The sequence below is a fragment of the Aulonocara sp. 'chitande type north' Nkhata Bay genome, linkage group LG10 (genome assembly GCF_057382095.1).
Source record: "Aulonocara sp. 'chitande type north' Nkhata Bay isolate Kocher_YH1m ecotype deep benthic linkage group LG10, A_spYH_male_GT1.1, whole genome shotgun sequence".
Classification (NCBI taxonomy): domain Eukaryota; kingdom Metazoa; phylum Chordata; class Actinopteri; order Cichliformes; family Cichlidae; genus Aulonocara; species Aulonocara sp. 'chitande type north' Nkhata Bay.
The window spans coordinates 35,437,953-35,459,610 of record NC_141353.1 but is presented as its reverse complement, the minus strand read 5'-3'; the positions used below and the strand labels follow the sequence as shown (position 1 = coordinate 35,459,610).

Here is a 21,658-nt window from a genome sequence, read left to right as displayed (position 1 = left end):
TATTGGAACGCTATCAGTTGTGGATTGGCCTCCCCACAGCCTGGACATCAACATTAGTGAATAGTGGGGATCATCTTGACAGAGAAGGGAACAAAAGGCAGCCAGCATCCAAAGAAGAGATTTGAATGTCCTTCAAGAAGCCGAACGAATGAAAGTATTCCTGAAGAATACTTTCGTTGTAATTTAAAAAAAAATAAAAATAAAGCAAAGGTAGTTGTCAGTTTGGGTGTTGCAGTCCTTTAATAATCAAAGAAAAAAGTTGTAAATCCACAATTTAAAAAAAATGTTTTTATTATAAATAATCCTGGTGTGGATTAGTTACTTACACATCAAACCAATGTTTTACAGGCAGAACATTGCTCATCTGAGTTTTTACAAACCCAGAGTGAAATTCAGACAAGTTCAGCTTTCGTCACCTGATCAGTACGCCACTGAAGCAGACGATTCACCATGAGAAATTGGCATTTCTTGCTCCAACTGTCCACAATATGAAAGTCACAGGAAAAACAGAGACATGTCTTTTTTTTGTTTGTTTATTTTTTAGCCCACTGTGGGGTCACTTAACATCCCCGTGTTTGAACAGTACACTTCTATTCTGCTTTTACAGCAATCGTTGATGTGCAGGGAAACATCAAGGTTAGCAAGCTCACAGCGCAAGTTTTCTTTCTCTGGTCCACATGCGTAATATTTATGTTTTTGTCCATCGAGCCACTCCATAGAGCTTCACCACAAGTAACATTCAATTGCAGCAGAGAATGCAGCAAAGCCTCCACATCCCAGAACATCTGAACACCAACTGCAAAACAGAAAAATAAACACGTGGACAAGATGCATAAATTTGCTGTAATGCAAACTATTAGTTAATAAAGTAAGTTACATACCAGGAAAGCCAATAGCTCCTCCACTCACACAACCACTGTACACATCATTCTTCCAGTCAGATTTGCCTCTGTGCTGTAAATAAAAAACAGGTACAAAAAGACAGTTATTTACACAGTGGATAGTAAATCTGTACTTGAGTAGATGTACTATGTTAAATTCCAGCTATGTTCCTATCCATAGATAGAACCTCTGGGCATGCCCCAGCACCGCACACAGAAAGTGTTTTGTTTTTCATCTGCATGGCAGGAGGTAGTAACAGCAGATAATAAATTAATGTTGGGGAGAGCATTCATTAATCAGCATATATCTGTAACAGTATCCTCATATAAATTACCATCACTTTGTTTAGCACATTCTAACGATTTGTTAACGTATCCTTTAACCACTTCTGCAAACAACCTGTGCCTGACTTTATCATAGTAAATTACATGGTGACAATCAAACAAAGCATATAATTACTAAACCGGGTAGCAGTGGGAGTGGGAGCATGATTTTGGAAGAAATCATAGAATTCTAAGGGGGGGGGTTTAGCAGCTGTTTTTGTCTCTCTCCCGCTGTTTCCATTTGTTGGTGACAAATGTTGCTGGACTGAGTGTGTGATGCAACATTTCCAGCAGTGCTTGCAGTTGTAAAAATACTATATGCACTGCTAGATGAATATTATGACTGTTACTGTTTTAGGAGTAATAGATTATTATTTTTTTTACTCCTGTTTTTTGTTTCCAGATTAAAACTAAATAAAGAAAATGTTGGTTGGGAATATATTGTCACGTTGAGGCTAAAAATCTATGTTAACCTCCATCCCCCTTTAAAAAAAATCAAAATGCTCTCATTTTGTCTCTCTATGTTTTAAGATCTGCATTAGAGTATAATATTTTAACTAAAATTCTTGAAACTTAAAATATTGCTTCATATTGTCATCTCCATGATTCTGCAATCACTGGAATTTATTCTGTTTATACCATGTCTTTAAATCATTCACAATATCAATAGTGTCTCCCATCCAGAGCAACATCTGGAAATTTGACATTTCAAATCTCGACATGCTGCTCCCTCTGGTGGTAACTGCACTACATTCAGCCACAGACCTTTACTGAGTTTACAGAAAATGCTGCACTGATGAAGAACTGTGATCTATATCCTACTATGTAAACAAAGTAACACAATGCCCTTTCAAATAAGTATGCTAACAGTAGACTAAGCTTTCATTTTTCTATCATTAATTTAACTATAAATTAGCATAAATAAATATCAGAGGCCTAATTAACCTTTTAAGCCCCAAAGGGCTTTCTGAGCTTTCTGCTCAACAATGACATGCACCAAATAAATGGAGTATTTCTCTGCAATTACAAACTCTGAGTAAACAGTCGTGGTATCGAAATAAGGTTAACACTTGTGATATTTAATCAACTGACTGTTGTTTTGGGATAAACTTATTTGTGTTTTTAATTGACATATTTCAAAATATTATTACTATATTTAATAGCATAGTAAAATCAAAAGTACCCCATGGCTGAGTGTGTGACATTGTCTCTTAGAAGTACCCCCCCCCCCCTCACTCACACACACTCTGGTAATATTTACATTTCAGTATCTTCTAAACCTCAGATTATTTTTGTATCTTGCAATGTATACTTAACTGCTTTGTATCATTTTATGCTTTCTCTCATTCCTTTTTCTGTTGTGTGGATAGCTGAGACCTGTTTCAATCTGCAGGTACTGCTTGCCTTTCAGTTTCATTTGTAAATTGTTATTTAAAGTAAATGCGCATTTAAATATTTCGTTAATCATTTACTTAGAATTTTTAAAAGATACCATGAGTCATTAACAACACACAAGTAACTGCTTTGCAGTTGGTGTGATACTTTATTTAGAAATGTTAATCGACTGTCTGATCACAGCAAACTAGGAACGACAGTCTGTACAGTTGAATGTCACTGGCATAAAAATGATTTTTTTTTAAAAAAAAAAGGCCCAAAAAAGATTGATAGCGGCTAAAGGAAACTTGTAAAAGGAGAATAACAATGGACCCAGAATCTAACCCCACTGGTTAAACATGCTGTGTAAGATCAGAATCTGCTTGCAAGAAAGAGAATGTTCTTCCAGACAGTCATTTTCAGTACAACCTTTTTCATTTATACAGTTTTATGTATCACATGACACCTTGTATCTAATGACATGGCCTTTGAGTGCCATTGAGCACAGTTTAAAATGGTACAACCAACCTGAGTACAGTTACTGACCATGTCCATCATTTAGGATCACGGTCTTACCCATCTTATGAGGTCTGCTGCCAGCAGGATACTATGCCATGTCACACAGCTCAAATCACAAATTTCAAACTGGTTTTCTTGAGCATGAAAATGAGTTCACTTTACTCACATGACCTCCAAAGTTACTAGATCTCAGTCTATAGAGCACCTTTGGTATGTGGTGGAATGGTAGATTTTTAATCATAGATGAGCAACAGATAAATGCCTGAGGAATCTTTCCAGTGCCTTGTTGACTCTATGTTACAGAGTAAAAGCAGTTCTGAAGGCAAAAAGGGGTTCATCCTGGTGCTAGCAAGGCATACGTGATACAAGTCCCATCCAATGCCGATGATGCATCTTCACTGTACTTAGCCTTGAATGAAAGACTTTTGAAGCAAAAATAAAACAGAAATAAAATAAAATAATGTTATCACCACAATCAGATAGCAAAGACTAGCTCTTCTTTATTGTAAAACAGGCCTAACTTTGCTTTTATTCTTTATTTGGTGCGGGTGACTTCATAGTGACTGGAACGGCTGATAATACTTGTAAAGCTGCATACACACTGAAAGTGATTTGCAGTGACGTGGTGATGAGAGACCACAGAAAGTAAACGATATTCACTTCAAGTGACTTTGGGCAAAAAAAAAAAAAAAAAAAAAAAAAGTGGCTATCACCTATTTTTCGTAGGTGATAGCCACTTTGTTTTCTGAACTTTCGGGCGAGAGACTGAAGCAACTACCAATGAGAGTGAAGAAATGCACTGATTGACATCTGACCTTTTAGTAAATACAAAGGGGATCACCTAGGTAACCTGAATCTGGAATGTCCAAAAGCATAGAGCCTTTAGCTTCAAAGCGATGCGCGATGAGCAAATTGCTTGCAGTGTATACAAGGCTTTAAAGTACTTATAGTTCAAAGATGGTTCAGAGACAACCTTTTTTAACTTAGAGGTCATTCTTTTTCGTAAAAACAACAACAACAACAACAAACAAACAAACAAAAAAACATTCCTTAATCACCATGACTGAACTAGCAGCAGGTTTTGGATTTAAATGAGCAGCACAGGGCTCAATGTATAGAAAATGACTCCAAGGTCACTTTAGATGAACAATAGTGAGAGCAGGAGTCTACTGATCATACTGCATCCTCAGAAGCGACAGCAGAAGATTAGTCTGTTCTGCTACCGTGCTCACAGAATCAAGTAGTGGATCACCTACACCGGTGAATGTCACCATGGTGGGACTTGATGGGTCTTCTGCATCAATCTGAAAAAACCCAAAACAATACAAAAGTTAGAGAGACATATTAGTAAAAGCTGCAGCAAAGTGTTCAACACCAAGCAAACATCCCCCTTGTGGGGGTACTGTGGGCAGACCAACACAGCCCACAAGTTGGCAAGCCCACTATGGGTTGCTGACAGAGTGCCCACAGAATTCCCCAAAAGAGAAACAGTTCTTTGGGCCCCACATAGGCTAGATTACAGAGGCCCCACATGTGCAAGTCTAGTGTGGAGTCCCCACAGAATTCCCTCCTCGGGGCCCAACAGGAGGGAATTATATTGGCAGGTTCGGAGCATGTCCCAGACTGGTTACCTTCAACAAAGTTTCAGAGTGAACAGGGGTATTTAGTCCAAGGAGGCAGTCTCCACGTCTCATTAGCCAGTCTCCAGTACCTCCTCCTCAAGATGAAGGCTGCTGCTTTAGGCTGCCTTTGCCTGGTAAAAATACCCTTCTTGTTCCCCACCACACGATGGATTGCTGTAGACAGACAATTAAATATCATTGTTACAGGGCAGAATATAATAAGGTGACTGAATAAAGCTTCAAATACTAAGTATTAAATATTAAGATAATTTAAGACAATTGTTTGGTATTTACAATTTGTGCAAAAACTTGTGCAGTGCAGATTTAAATTGGTTAAAGTGACAGTGTGTAGAATGTCAAGAGGGGTCATTTCTTTCCACAGAAGTTCATCTAGAAACTTGACTATGTTGCCATTTTGTTTTTTAGCCCAGATTTCCTTTTGAGTTTCCCTTTAATCTCCTGATATAAATTATCACCTAGGAGGAAAAGAGCTCTCATCTTTAGACAAAACATAGGCTATACTGTATACTATCAGTACTGTAGAAACAGGAAAAACGGCAGCAGTTCTGGTTCTACAGGTTGCTTGATTTTGAAGTTGCAGTACCTTGTGCAGTCATGAAGTCTGCAAAGTTCCAGATGAGTTCACCAATAACATACTGCTTCCTCTTCTGGTCAAACACATCATGGTAGCTCTGCAGGAGAGCATTCTGGTACTCCTCAGTGAACATCATGGGCGGATCCTGTAGAGTGACAGTAAAACTTGTTAAAGATGCTGAAGTGACATGTGACTAGGTCACTGAGTGAGTGAGTTTATTCTCACCATGTGAAGCCCTGGAAGTGCATCTGCTCCATATTCACTCTGGATTATGGGTTTCTTGTACTTTCCATACCAGTTCTCAAACTGAGCGTTGAGCTGAATAGGAATGACCTCCAAGTGGCCTGGATCATGGTACCAGGAGAAGTAACTGTTTACACATACAACATCTACAAAGGGAGCCTAGAGGGCGGGAAAAAAAATAATTAGATTTAAAATATTTTAGAGGTATTCTTCAACATGATGATGACATATTTTTTAAAAATATTTTAAAGGCCACAAGAGAACTCCACCTTCTTGAGCTTTCCTTTATTATTCATGTACAAGCTTAAAGCATATTTGTTGTTAGACAAAAATTGTAAAATGTATTTCCATAAAACTTTGTGTACTCGCACAGCCATTCCTTCATGGATGGATTTTAAGGGATTCCCGTGGGGTGGGGTCACAGGTGGAGGCTTGTTGCTAAATTGTAAATTGCTACTTAAGGGTGGTCTTAAAGTGCTGTGCATCTTTTGCTAGTTTAATATATTCTTGATAGTGAGGTGAAGGCTGTGGAAGCTCACCCCTTTGTCCCTGGCATAGTTACTGTCTGTGATGTAGGTGACAGGTCGGGTATGGTCCAGAGCTTTGGTATGCTTTATCAAAGTCCTGCAAGGAAAACAAATGTTGTTGACGTTGATATACCTGAGGAGTCACCAGGATTATCAGATGCATAGTTAGAATGTCACATAATCGATGACAGAAAAACATTTCTTTTCTATCAATCGTGGCTCAAGAGTTGGGCGTTCGCCTTGTAATCGGAAGGTTGCCGGTTCGAGCCCCGGCTTGGACAGTCTCGGTCGTTGTGTCCTTGGGCAAGACACTTCACCCGTTGCCTACTGGTGGTGGTCAGAGGGCACGGTGGCGCCAGTGTCCGGCAGCCTCGCCTCTGTCAGTGCGCCAGGGTGGCTGTGGCTACAATGTAGCTTGCCATCACCAGTGTGTGAATGTGTGAATGACTGGTTGTGTAAAGCGCTTTGGGGTCCTTAGGGACTAGAAAAGCGCTATACAAATACAGGCCATTTACCATTAGTCTTTAATCTGAAGTAATTGGTGGCTCCATGGTATAGTGGTCACTCGATCAAGAGCTGCATAAACCCAGTCCCAACCTCAGCACATCCTTCTGCTGTGGTGACTCCATGTGAAATATGAGAGCAGCCACAAGTACCAGTTTAATCTGAACTATTTTATTCTCTTAGGCCTTCAGCATGACAGAACATATGCTTGAATTACCATTTAAATTTACAGTTTAAAAACATATTGAACCATCTGGCATCATGTTGCTTGATTGTGTAGTGATGACTATTTGAACAGTGGCTATAATAAGTGCTTTACACCTCAAAAGAAAAATAACCTGTACTCACTTGAAATAAAATTCAGCAGGAGGCATTTCTGAGGCGGGCTCATTGGCTACCGACCACATGACCACAGAGGGATGGTTCTTGTCCCGGCGCACAAGCTCATCCATGACAACCAAGTGGTGAGACAGAGAGGCGTTTCCAAAACTGCGACTATCAGCAAGGCACAAAAGATACATCTCAGCCTGAGCTGAAAGACTAACAACTTAGATCAATCCATCTTTTGGGCTCTACAGAGACCACAAGACAAAGCTAGCACTGCAAGAAGTGAAGACCTATCTCACAACTAGGGATGGGTATCGTTTAGGTTTTATCCAATACCGGTGCCAAACCGGTACTTTTGAAACGGTGCCGGTGCTCAAACCGGTGCTTAAAGAATGGAGAACACAAAATTGGTCCAAATACCTCTCATGTTCAGCTGTTTCTTTTGTTAAAAGATAACAATGTTAGCCTTTTCTGCAGCTATGGGGCATATATGGTATCACTCTTGGCTGGAAGCAGCTTAAACAATGGAAAAAAAACACAAACTTTGTTCAAAAACGGTTTTCCACTTTTTCCTTGGTTATTTTAGCCTTTTTGGCCAGGGTGAAGGGAGTATCTGCCATCAAACAAGAAGACAGCCGCATGTAGCTATGATGATGTTTGCTAGTTCACCTTACATGCATTAATGTAATAACGTGGTTAGCCTACTCAACGTAAATTACAAACGAACAACATTAAGCTACTCACGCAGAGAAGAACGGCTGCTGCTGCATCATCATCCGTCATCATTTCTGCTACACTGGCAGGGCTAGGGGCCAGGACTCTACTCTTCGGGTTTTTGGGGGGATGTTGCTAACTCCGGGTCCGATAACAGGCAACCCACCCGCAGTAGATGTGCACGGTGTGAGGTCTCGCAGCAAGCTATCAAATACGGCGCATTTCTCGGCTTTTAAAAAAAAACGCTATGCGTCGCCAGGTGTTTCATCGGATTTGAGGTGTTACCTCCTTTGACAGTATCACAGTATCAGCTTAAAGCACTTGTTGCAGGCTGCTGAGTTTGCATATTTTGCTGTGAAGTACAGCCAGACTTTTGGCCGCTTCGCCTTGGGCATTTTAATCTGTAGCTCTGCTCTAAAAGAACGTACGTACCTGGACCCACCTACTATCCTCGGAAACGTAAAATGATTGGCTAGAATCTAAAGTCTATCACAGCTCAGGAAAAAAAAAAGCACCGAAATAAAGCACCGAAATGTGCGCTGCTTTTCGGTCTGGTTACTACCGTTTATGCCATCATAGCACCGGATACCGGTACCCATCCCTACTTGTGCTGAGTCACAGGATTGCCATACCAATATGCAAGTTTCTCCATATCTTCACACATTGTAACACAGAATTTCTCACTGTTGACCTCAAACATACTCATGGGCTACAGAGATGCGTTTAGTGACACTTACATGTCTTTGATGCCAACACCTGGGCACTCATCTATCACCACAATCCCATGACGGTCACACATCTGCAGGATCTCCTCAGCATAGGGGTAGTGGCTGGTACGGAACGAGTTGGCTCCCAACCACTTAATTAAGTTAAAGTCCTTTACAATTAGGGGCCAGTCTAATCCTTTACCTCGAATCTACAACACATTAAAACCAGGAAAATAAAGATGAGGTCATTAAATTAAGTCTCTTAATTGTGATTCAAATTAATGTTGACACATTGTTTCAAAGACAAATAAGACAGAGTCATTCTGGATTTTCATCCCTCTAGTGGTACTCACATCAGAGTCCTCATGTTTATTAACACCATGGAAATAAAACGGCTTGTTGTTAATGAGGAACTGGGTCTTGGTAACGTTGACTGTGCGGATGCCGACTGGCAGAGTATACACATCTTCATATGTTGAGGTCTCACTGACTGCTATTAGGTGGACCTAGAGGTTAAAGTACAAATGGTAGAAATGTTGTTCTTTACATCTTCTTCAGCAGACATGATGTCACCAGAAATGTAGCAGTTGGCACCAATACCAGTAGAACTGTGCAATTCTCTGTAGCCAATTTGATATCAAAACAAAATCACGATCCCACGTAATTAAACAAACCGTTTTCAAACAGACATGGCAGCACATCATTTATTTAAAATGTTATTATGTTTATGTCAACAGGACACCGACTAAAATGTTAGGATGGTTACTGAGAAGCTTACTAATATTAGCATAAGAATAAGCTAACATTACATTAGCATAAGCATTTCATGTTAAAGTGAAATATATTTAATTTACTGAACAGGTATTCTTGGTGTGTGTTGTGATTGCTAGTATTTCAATTTTCCAGTATAAGAGAGGTTTAGCAGCAGATTAGTATCAAGTATAATAATATTTATATATTTTTAAATCACAAGGTTAATACACGCACATTCTTGTGACAATGCAACACACAGTTTAGGGTTCATTCAGTGGTTTTTGTAAGGTACAGCTTAACAAGCTGCGAATATAAAAAGTATTCCCCCAGCAGAGAATCTATAATGCACTTAAAACATGCTGTGAATAAAATAATCAGGGAAAATGTGGCACTTTCAGTTGAATTGAAACTTCCATATTAGGCTAATGTTTATAGAACAATAAAAAAAAAATAAATAAAAATAAAAAATCAAAGATTAAAGTTGCTTCTAAGACAAAGACATTAGATCCAAATAAAAATAGCAAAAACCCAGGGTTAACCCTTAAGTTACCTGGATAAGTCAAAATCCTGGTTTCCGCTTTTCCTCGTGGTACATAAACTGTGATTTTTACACTGTTTACACTCTACTAACCAATTAATAAAAGATCATTACTTCTTAACAAACCCCCTTAATGAGCCTCACAAATCTAATGGCCATATTGTCAAACCACATCACACCGCAGGAACACACTTCCCTGTCTGCAAGCATGTTGTCTTACCTCCATAGAATAAAGGTAACCTGGATTCTCGTGCATCAAGTACGGCCACCACAGCTTCACGTCTACAACTTTGAGGACTCCAGATGGTGTGTTAGAGGAGGCCACACAGTGGCCATCTTTGTCCATCAGAGTAACCTTCAGGGTGGCTGTTGCAGCACCTTGAACAGATACTTTGTATCTAACAAGACCTAGAAACCAGAAGAAACAGCAATATCTGATAAATAGTAATAGCACATTCAATCTGTATTGTATTAATGTGGATCCTATTCACTATGTTTTTGCACAGTTCCAAAAAAAAAAAAAAAAAAGCTGGGATGCTGTGTAACATGTAAATAAAAACAGAATGCACTAATTGTAAAATCTGTGATTTTTGAAATCACCATGATGCACCCTCATGTGTTCAGAGATGCAGACTTTTGAGTGCAGATAAGAATCCAGACTGTCCCGCTCCTCTTTAGTCTCAAGGATGCAGTATCCATTTGCAGGTGCAAAGTGGTTGACGTCGGTTGTGGTGGTAATCCCCGAGCCAGTGGTGGACAACAAAAGGTGAAGAGAGCTATCGAGCTGTAGAAGACTTGGTTAGCCTGTGCCACTTTGGTGGCAGCAGATGGGTCCGTACCCATCTGCTGCCACCAAAGTGGCACAGGCCACGCAGGCCAAGCAGACATGGCTCAGGAGGTGGCTAAAGCAAAAGCTTGGGTGTGAGGAGTTCAGTGACGAAAAAGACTTTCAGACTGCCTCAGAGTGATTCTGTCAAACCGTCAAATGATTTAGGAGGGGAAAGTGGTGCTCTACTCACATGGTAGTGCAGAGCGGCACTACTGACTTTAAATGAGGATATAGTCAGGTAAACTTCAGGTACCTCCTTAATCCCACTGTCACCTCTTCTGTAGAGGATGTAGGGTCTGAGGATCACTCGCCCATCACTGGGGTCAGGTCACTGAGGTAATATAACTCTTTGGTGGCAGCGCCCCTTGGTAGTATGAGATTGCTCCTGATTTCCTGAAGGCTCTAGATGTTGTATGGCTGACTTGGTTTACACGCCTCTGCAACGTCATGTCAAGATCTGGGGCAGTGCCTCTGAATTGGCAGACTGGGATGGTGGTTCCCACATTTAAGAAGGGACTCGGAGGGTGTGCTCCAATTACAAGGGAATCAAACTCCTCAGCCTCCCTGAGAAGATCTATTCCAGAGTACCGAAAAGCAGAGTTTGTATGTTAGTGGAACCTCAGATTCAAGAGGAACATTTTTATTTTTAAGGATATTTAAAAGTGTGTGGGAGTTCAGCCATCCAGTCTACATGTGTTTTGTAGACTTGAAGAAGGCATTCGACTGTGCCCCTCAGGCTATTCTGTGGACCGTGCTGCTAGGGTAAGAGGGGTTTCTAGTAGGGGTGCAACAATACACAAAATTCACGGTTCGGTTCGATACTTTGGTGTCACGGTTCGATATTTTTTCGATACAAAAAAAAGTTCATGCCTTTTTAATTTGTCATTTATTAAATTTTCACGGCACATTCCGCACCACATCTCTGTGCGTTCATCATTTGTTTGAAGCCAGCTCACCTCCTGCAACTACTTTTCCGACAATACGTGCTTCTTTTGTGGTTCGGACTCCTTCTGACATTTCTTTGGAGGTGGAGGAACATCACAGTAATTGCTTAAAGGAGCTTGCTTCTTCGACATCTTTAAGAGTTCTAAACAAATGTCTGTCCTCCTCCTGAAAATCTTATCTTGTGCCCGTTTTTTATTTTGACAGCGAATGCGCACCTGCGGACCACTTATGTGCAGCCCTGGTTATTTCGCTTGTCATATTGCAGCCACAGAAATTCTTTTGTCCATGAAACCATAAAGCTGCACTTTCTTTTTGCCTTATAGTCTGATTTGTCATAACTTTTCCGTTTTGTGGTAAGTTTTTCTTTGGCTGTCACTTCTTCACCCTGACCTGTCTTATTTGGCTCAGCAGAACTAAAATATTGTGGCGAGCTCAGACAAGGAGGAGACGGAGGTATCGTTTGGTCTTGCTTCCCGTGAGCTACCCAGGGAGCACAGCCGTTTATTGACATCTGCAGAAGAACACTGCCGCTAGCTAACTGCTCAGCGCGGCAACAGCACAGCAACAACAACAACAACAACAACAACAACAACAACACCACCACCACACAGTGCGCCCTCTGACCCCGGAAGGACACACCGTCGCAGCGAGAGGGCGTCACCCGTCACTATGGCAACATAAACAAAACATAACTGTACAAACAGAACCCCGAACAGCCCTGATCCGCTACAATATATATCCTGCTGCTTTTACACACGCACTCACATAATGCTCAGCGATTCTCTGCACGATCAACCTCTCACATGTTTAAGCTTGTTGCGGGAGATTTCACTTGTCATGTTTGCATAGTAAGCTAACGATTGATAAGACAACGTCAGAGGAATTGGTGCACAAATTATCATCACTCACCAATCAGTGCTGTCGCTCTCTATACACAGTTCGTGCGATTGCAAAGTGAAAGCAAAAAAACAAGCGCAAATTCAAACGCGATTTCAATATGTCACATATTGGCAGTGGCTCACCGATGTCAATGACATAATTACCCAGCTACATTTCCGAAAGAATGCAAAAGCATTGACATAGATTTTTCCTTCCTACAATAGCCCGACGGGCAGGGTAGCCCGTCTGAAAAAAATCGCTAGCCCCAGGACGTCGGGCTAGCGATTTTGCGAGCCCTGTATCTGATTGAGGAATCACTCATCTTTGGAAAAGAGAGTTTATTACAGAGAAATGCCTCTTTCCAAAATAAAAGCTATACTATCCGCTTCTTCTGGGCTATATTCTCAGCAGCATAAGGAGAATCATGTGCTAACAGCTGTCTAAATGACTCGGCTCAAGTTAGTAGCATGCTTGTTGTTTTTGTCTTTGCACTAGGATGATGTAAATGTGCAGTCATATTCGTTGTGTTCCCACTAGTGCTTTCAGGTTAATCTCTTTGAAATGACCTTAACGCCACAACACGGCAAATCTCCGTTAACGAGCTACCACCGATCGCCCTGTGCATGGGGCTAGACGGCCAACACGTTAACGAGCTAACTGCGCTAACACACTAGTTCCCACCTATGTAATTGAGCATTGCATGGCACATCCAACATACTGTTTTACTTTAGTCCATGACTCGCTTACCTTCAGGGTCATACGTCACATGAAAACCAAAATAATTCCAAACGCCAGATCTGAATGAGGGTGGGGGGGGGGGGGGGGGGGGGTCCATGTTGCAAGGAGAGCTTAACTTCTGTCTTGCTAGCTTGCCCTGCGCTCTTCCTTCTGACTATGCTGTCTGTGTTGAGCGCTCAGTGGATCTGCGCTCGACAGTGCAGCCTAGGCGGAGTAGTCGAACGCAGATTCACTGAGCGCTCAACACAGACAGCATAGTCAGAAGGAAAGTTGATAAAATAAATTACAAATGTTGTATTGTTCGATACATATGCGTACCGAACCGAAAGCACTGTATCAAACGGTTCAATATCGATACGAATATCGTTGCACCCCTAGTTTCTAGCCTTTTGTTAGGAGTTATTTAGTCCTCGCGCAACTACCGTAGTTTTCGGGTCATAAGCCACTACTTTTTTCCCCCCCACACTGTGGCTTATACTGACGTGCGGCTAATGCATTTTTTTTTTTTTCATGCGGCCAAAAACATTTTTCCTGGTAACAGTAGACCAATAAAATTGATAAGTAGTATATATACGGTATATATTTTTACCGGTTGTTAAGAGACGTTGTAATGTTGTTTGTGCACTGTTCTGTAATAAAAACATAAGCAATGTGATTTGTGTGTTACCGATACGTACGTATACTTAAAGGTAGCCGTGTTACAGGCGCTGTTCGAGGTAAAAAAAAAAAAGCATTTGCAGTATGTATTTTTGTATGTTACCATAACGTTTGTGTTACCATGTTTATGTTACCTTACGGATTAAATTAAACGTTAAAAATCCTCACGTGTAATATTTCTGTGTAAATATCTCATATTACGAGTGAAACGCATACGGCTTAAAAGCCGGTGCGGCCTATACAAGTACAAAATTGATTTTCTTTCTAAAATTAGAGCATGCAGCTTTTAATCAGGTGCGCTCTGTAGTCCGGGAATTACGGTACATTAAGAGCTTGGCCTGCATTTCTGGCAATAAGTCAGACTCATCTGCAGTGGGCATTGGATTTTGCCAGGGCTATCCTTTACTAATGATTCTGTTCAAAGTTTTTATGGACCTAATTTCAACTCAGGTGGCAGAAGGCCTCCAACTTAATGACCTTAAAATCTCTTTTTGTAGATGTTGTGGTCCTCTTGACTTTATCAGGTGGTGGTAGCACTGTAGTTATTCATAGCCGAGCATGAAGTAGAGCTGAGTATGTGAGAGTTTTTCCCACCTATGATGGTTAAAATGGCTTTATCGTAACCATGGAGTATAAATGGTCATGTCAATATTAAGCTGTCTGCATTTAATTCAGTCTGAGTTTTTTGTTGTTTTTTTTTTACTCCCACACGCTGAGAATGCATCATTAATCCCAACTGGAAATTTTTCTACCTGGCACACAGGGCTGAGCATGCGTGTTTATACACTACCAGATAGGGAAAAATATGGCAACAGTGGAAGTTTCAGACGAGCAGGGAATTTGACTCAGTGTTGTTTGGATTTCACGAGAAGGATGTCGAGCAAAATGTGGTAATTTACAAAACATGCTGTAAAACTATGGAGGTATACTAGACATGTCCTACTGGGAGGAGGCCACGGAGTATACCCAGCACATGCTGGAGAAAATCTCTCATCTTGCCTGGAAATGACTCGGTGTTCCCCTGGTGCAGCTGGAAGAGCTATCTGGGGAGAGCAAGGTTTTAGGGGCAGGGATAGCTAAGTAGGTAGCATGCCATGAGGTACCCCTGAGCAAGGTACCGTCCCTACACACTGCTCCCCGGGCGTCTGATTAGTGCCTGCCCACTGCTTCACTGAGTGAATGGGCTAAATGCCGAGAGAATAACTTCACAATTTTACAATGAAGAACATTATTCTGCAATTGTTTCACAATTTGTAGATACAGTTTTTTGCAGACTGGCAAACTTCTGCCTAGCTTTACTTCTGAGAAAGTCTACCTTTCTAAGATGCTCTTCATGTTACTCACTTGTTGCCAGTTAAACTAATTAGTTGTAATATTCATTCATTGGTTTCTTTTGAGTACCACTTATTTTCCAACCTCAAATTCAAAATGAACCAATATTTGTCATGAAATAGTGAAATGTCAGTGCGCCCCAGGACGGCTGTGGCTACAATGTAGCTTGCCATCACCAGTGTGTGAATGTGTGTGTGAAGGGTGGACGACTGAATGTGTAAAGCGCTTTGGGGTCCTTAGGGACTATGTAAAGCGCTATACAAATACAGGCCAAATGTCTCAGTTTAAATATTTAATGAGTTTTCTGTAGTCTCTGAATAAATTTGTTTTTGTTTTGCAAATCATTGCATTTTGTTTTCATTAACACATTGTTCCAACACTTTTAGAATTGGGGTTGTCCATCAGTTTACCTGCTCACATATTCTTTGGTGCTAGTAAGGAAATTTGAAATGAATTTACCAGTGTTATCCATGAAGTTGGTCTCCACTATGATGTCATCCACATACACCGTAGGAGTAGTATACAACAGTACAGGACGATGTATCCCAGCATAGTTGAAGAAATCAAAGTAGATGTTTTGCACAAAAAAACCATCAGGATACCTGCAGACCAAACAGTCTTCACATCATCTACATTCTCACCGATGCATCAGCTTAAAGTTTTAAAGGGTGGCAATAAAGTTAAAAATATGAACCAAAGAATGAGGGTACCTGGTACGGTCATTCATGTACTGGATGGTGCCTGGAGGAAGAGTCTCCAAAGTTAGAGTGTTGTTTACAGCAATGGTGATTCTGCATGGCTTCGTTGGGTCCCTGCGGATTAAACTACTAATCTCTGCCTCAAAAGGCAGATGGCCACCTTCATGCTCTGTCACTTTCTCTCCATTCACCCACTGCAACAGAGAATGATCACCGTTTTACATGAGCTACAATTTAGTGACACACAATCTTATTTACAATGAAGCAAGGATGTATTTTGAAACAATACATTTCTTCCTTATTTTAGCAAAATGATGGCAAACCACAGTCTGCATGTATCACAACAGCCTGAATCAACAGTTTTATTGAGTTTAGGTTCTAAACTAGCCTGCCTACAGCCCAAACTTGTCATCTACTGAAAACATTTGTTGCATTACCAAGCAACAAACAAACTTTTAAACAGTTCAGACCTTATATCAGGAAATACAGATGCTGGTGTCCTAGCTTTCTTAAAATAAGTATATATTTTCCAAGAAATTGTTTCATTATGTGTGTTTTTGGATCATTAATCGATAAATCCATAAATATCATTGATAATTACTAAAATAATAATTAATATGTTTGTAAAAATAAATAATAATAAATAAATATTTTTACAATTATCATGATACCCACCACTATTGAGTAATAGTGAGCACTTCCCACTCTAAGAACCACTCTTGTTCCCTCATCGGAGATCCAGCGGGCCGGCACGAACACCTCTCGCTCATACCACACCCAGCCAATGAAATCTCTTAGTGTGGGGTCCTGTGTGATGTCATTGTAGCTGGCAGGAACTGGCATTTCAATCACTGGGCCGGTCTAAAGAATATAAAACAACAAAGAGAAGACAGGACTTTACAGGGACACCTGTAGCAGCCATTTGAAAGTAGGCAATACACATGTTTATGTATTTGACTTCATTTTGATTCTCATGGTTAGCCCCCTTCGTGTGCATTTGCCAAATATTTATAATGTAAGGTTTTGACCTTTGTTCTCCATCCATCCATTCGCTTCCACCTATCCTTTTTTAGGGTCGCAGGGGTGCTGGAGCCTATCCCAGCTGTCATAGGGCAAGAGGCGGGGTACACCCTGGACAGGTCATCAGTCTGTCGCAGGGCTAACACACAGGGACAGACAACCATTCGCACTCACATTCACTCCCGCATTCACACCTATGGGCAATTTAGATTTTTCAATGAACCTATCCCCACAAAGTTCTCATCTTGTTTATTTTTCCTTGTGAAATTGTGAATATTTTCTGCAATAAATGCCTCTAAACACCTCAAAACAAGACAATCTGACAGGAATGTATCCATTTGTGCTTGGTTTAAAGCAAGGCTTTGTGAAACACGGAAACATTTAAAGCATGTGAGAATTGTGTAACTGTTTTGAAACAGTCTGATAACCATCTCCAAAGTGACTGGACACTTTTTTTTTTTGCTATTGCCATGAATTGATAATGGTATTCTGTGAAACAATGACACATAAAGGCCTTGCACAACTCTAATTTTACTTAGTATGCCAGACTATCAATTATGATCAACATGTTTTGGTTTTGAAAAATCATCATGCAGCATAGCAAGAAAAACTTTGACACTGTTAAAAACAGCAGGCTGTGACTGATGATCAGCATGTTTCAGCAAATATCATTTCCCCTCCTGTTGCGTTAACATACGTGAGGTGGTTTCAGTTGCTTAATAATTCGATGCAATGCATAATGAACCACTTTATAAAATAAATTATATATTGCAAAAAAACTGTTTTTGTTATAACCTCATATTTTTGTGGACTTAGATGTCACCTACTTTGAAGGTAGCTTAAGTAAAGTTAATTGAATGCTTCCAATAATGGTCATGCAAAATGAAAATCAAGTAACAATGTCTAAATTTGTTATTTCTAAAGCTTTTTCTTTCTTTCTTTTTTAGTTTTCTATAAGTTACCTCCTCAAACTTGATGTGATAGGTATAACAGGAATAAAAATCTATTTTTGCTAATGTAAAGCTGTGGATAAGCAACACATCCAGTGGATCGTGTTCTTAGAGCAAGCATTAGGGAACTCTGCTGTGGTTGCTGCCGATAACGACTTTTAGGCTTTCTGGGAGTTTACCAGGCTTGTTCCAGCAGCAGAAAAGCCACCTATCCAAACTGAGGATGCACGAAAGCTTCAGTTCGCAGTGGTCATGAGACTTTCCACCCGGGCTTTGAAACTTAGTTTTGAACACCCAGTTACTAGCTAAACGTATGAATGAGTCAACCCAAAAAGTTTGAGGGTTTCTTGTATTTGTGTTAACACGTTTTATGGCATTCCAAGTAGCTTTTATTTACGATTTTTTTTTTTTGGTATAACTACATAATTGCAGGATGTTTAAAGGTTCTTGTTTACAGAGATTAAAATGTGCACATTACTGTATATGCACTTTGTTTTACTATTGACAGGGTTGTTGTAACCCTGTCAATAGTAAAACAAAGTGGGCTGATTTATTTCATCTGACCTGCTATCACCTCCGTTCCCGCTCACCTCTGCCAGCCGACGTTTGTACCAAGCCTTCTCGAAGCCCTCGTTCCTGTTGAGGGACCCGTCAGGCCTGAAATCCCACAGCCCGTTCAGCTCCTTCACCTCCCTGGAGGTGGACTCCCGGGGAAAGAGCATGCCGCCGTCCAGCGGGAGCACCGTGCCAAACACTGATAGCAACCACAAGACACGGAGCACCGCGGAACTTCCAGGTACAGACATCCTGAAGCCCTCTTCTACTGCCCTCTCGGAGACGAACCCCGAAGTTTTCTTTGTTGTTCCGCTTTAGAGGTCACGTGACAACGGCATTACGTAACATCCCCACCGCTTTTCTGCTTAAAGCCCTCCAACGCTCTTCCCTTTTTTTCAGTCCTGTCATTTTCTCCCCTCAAGCTAATCTTTAACTCTTTCAGGCTGGAGACAGACGAAGTTTCGCATTTCAACGCTAAGCATTAACCTTTTATAAAAAAAATAGTAGGTTTACCCTGCCGACAGTTTCCCTGCCAGCGTTGGGGTTTTTTTTGTTTTGCTTTGTTTTTTGGCCGACAGACACAGTTTCCTCACTTTTCATCTTCCTTAAAAAAAAGGAAAATTAAAAAAAAAATCAGCTGCTATATTCAGAATTAAATGTTTTAGTTCTTCTAATGTGACATTAAAGTAGGCAGGAAACATCCAGGATGTCACCAAAGAAACTAACTTAGCACAATATGTCTGTTTGTCATATTTAAGTCATATCTGTTTTCACATGAATTCGAAATGCAGATTCACAGATTCAAAGTTCAGTGCTTTTGTTTACACTTAAAGGTTCAACAACTGGAGACAACCGATAGATCCAGTGTAATCCACAAATTCACAGTTACAGTCTCAAGAAGACACCATTTTAATCAAGCCCTCACTCCTTGCCACAAGATCACTCTGGGAGGATTACTAACACCCAAATATCCTGGGCAGAAGGGAGCAGGAGTCACAAGGACATAAATGTTTAACCACAGGAGGGCCAAGTCCACTAACAGTTCTTAGTTAAAAATCCAGCCTTGAGTGAACTGCTTCATCAAGCTTAAGTAGGAGACAGGTCATAATCAAATAACCCACAGGTGAGATAATCAGCCCAGGTGCACAATGTTGGTAGGCAGGAGATGGAGGAAGAACCGCCTCTGAAACACAGGGTGTAGTTAGTACGCACACACACATACACACACACACACGGAGAGAGAGAGCGAGAGAGGTGAGTCTCTCTCTCTCACACACACACACACACACGGAGAGAGAGAGAGAGAGAGAGAGAGAGAGAGAGAGAGAGAGGTGAGTCGGCCAGGAGCACTGAGGGTCCATGACACTGTCTAGAATCAAATTTTGACTGTGACTCAGTTTCCATCATAATGCCATGCATACAGTGACCTGTTGCTTACAAACATATTAAACCTTTTTCACCTACCTAAACCTCTGTTCAACTCTATCCAAATTTACAATTATACTATATTTATATTATAAAAACGACCCAAGCACAACTATTGTAGTGTCTAAAAATTATTTAGACCTAATAATCACAGATTTCAATAATTTTATAGCCTTGGGTTAGTTATCAAATCTAAGGCCAAAGCTCATACATGTCCTTCCTTTATTGTGCAGATTCAACAAGGGGCAGGTACCTCCGTTCAAAGAGGGGAGAAATAGACTTCGGTGTTACAGCTGTAATTTAAAACCATGTTTGGAGTGCAGTGGATCCTGTTAAATGTCACAGTTCATATCAATGCATATATTCTCTTTAGAACCTCAGCTGACATTTTGAAGTGAGTCATTAGAAAGAACACAAAGCAAGCATGAAACCTCATTCTTCCTGCACTTGTGTCTCTGTCCATCCTCCTAATTGCTTTTCTGGATTGACGTTCCCACATAAACACTGTTTGTGTTGACTTTGACTACACTTTAACCCTTTAGTTAAATGTCTGCCACTTCATCACTTTCTTGCCTTTTCCGTCTCCCAGTTATAAAGGGCAGAGTGGATGGGAACTATCATATTATTGATTCTTAATCATTGACTTATTCATTTGTTCATGTGTGTACCCCTTTAATCCTGCAGTTGGAGATGGGTTTAATTACTTATATAGTCATGGGTAGCTTCAGCTATGATAACTAAAGCTTTAGTAATACAGGTGTGTGATTCCAGAAAGTTTTAGAAAGATCATCAGAAAGGTAGTTCAAGAATAATAGCTGTTTAAGTCCACAGCTAGGTTAGTTAAAATATTAATACTCATATGAGATTATTCAGCTGGCTATGCAAGAGTACAGAGGAGGACATCATGGCTGACTCAGAAGAGATAGTAATAAGGAAGAAAATTAAGAATAATTTCCTAGATAAGCAACAGAGCCTCATTGCATAATATTCCAGTTTATTGTGAAAAACAGGAAATAAATCATCTGATGATAATATCCTATTGGGGAGGATCCCTCAGACCAACAACTGTATGGAAAAAAAAATCATTGATCTACCACTCATTAAGCATTTTTCAATAGGTATGTGTTACATGGAGAGGCTTCTTATATTTAAATGTTAACACCCTAACAGATGTTTTGTGAGCCAGTCCAACCACATTTACTGTTTTAGATGATGGTGAACATAAGCGCACAGGTATATGTCCCAATTGAAATAAGACATGGCAAACTTTAGCTTATTTTAATATGCTTATTGTTTACTTTGAGATCAGTTTCCATCTAAGCTTTCTTCTACGATACAGTAGTGTGCACATGCCAGGAATAAACCCTTGATGTTATTTCCCAGTATTATGTCTACCATCTTTCCTCTGGGTAACCTGCTTGATGTCAATAGATGGCACAGCATCTTTGCAAATAAAAAACCCTGATAACCTTCAGCGTTCTCCAGAAGGTGAACCTAACCATACTACCGTTTTTGCAATGACTTAGCACTGAAGCGCAGGCAAAGGTATAGTAATGTCCTTTAATTCAGGACCCTTATCATGAAACTTTGTTGTAGCTAGTAGTACATGATGTTAATTCAAGGCAATATTTAACTAATTTGCATTTATTCCTAATGTATTTTCACATTCATACATGAAAGGCTGCATTTCTTGCATGTCATATCTAGCTGTTTACATCTAAACATGCATGGAACCAGAAGTCCTTTGGCTGACAGTTTATAAAAGTATTTGTTCTAAAAAAAAAAAAAAAAAAAAGTATGCTTTGATTATAATCTATGCCACAGCTTTACATGAATCATGGTTCAAGGCAGACATAGTATAGTTGTGTTTTATTCAGGAGAAAAGTTTAAAGTTTGCAGGCCTGTTCTTTTTCAACATAAACATATCTCCCCCCCAAAAAAAAAAATCAGTGTCTCACACCCTATTGCTGTCTGTCATATACAAAAAGCAGCAACACTTAAA

At 40.3% G+C, this 21,658-nt stretch overlaps 1 protein-coding gene across 1 annotated transcript; it reads right to left on the bottom strand.

The window, feature by feature from the left end:
* Window positions 1-2,846: 2,846 nt before the first annotated feature.
* Window positions 2,847-18,569, bottom strand: LOC147321311 (beta-glucuronidase-like). Its single transcript, XM_086309703.1, has 13 exons — window positions 18,267-18,569; window positions 16,382-16,567; window positions 15,719-15,900; window positions 15,468-15,610; window positions 9,849-10,036; window positions 8,691-8,843; window positions 8,368-8,546; window positions 6,938-7,084; window positions 6,098-6,182; window positions 5,541-5,717; window positions 5,325-5,460; window positions 4,730-4,894; window positions 2,847-4,402 (listed from the first exon to the last, which is right to left on the bottom strand). Exons 1-12 carry the CDS (start codon window positions 18,480-18,482, stop codon window positions 4,743-4,745), a joined length of 1,944 nt encoding a protein of 647 aa, XP_086165829.1. The 5' UTR covers window positions 18,483-18,569; the 3' UTR covers window positions 2,847-4,402; window positions 4,730-4,742.
* Between the last annotated feature and the right edge of the window lie 3,089 nt (window positions 18,570-21,658).

What these genes read in the sequence shown, in the direction of transcription:
- LOC147321311 (XM_086309703.1), bottom strand. Translation starts at nt 18,482, where the DNA reads ATGTCTGTACCTGGAAGTTCCGCGGTGCTCCGTGTCTTGTGGTTGCTA. An exon ending in TACATGAATGACCGTACCAG is followed by an intron (nt 15,611 to 15,718) that starts GTACCCTCATTC and finishes TTTGGTCTGCAG; the next exon opens with GTATCCTGATGGTTTTTTTG. An exon ending in CACTTCCAGGGCTTCACATG is followed by an intron (nt 5,461 to 5,540) that starts GTGAGAATAAAC and finishes GTCACTCTACAG; the next exon opens with GATCCGCCCATGATGTTCAC.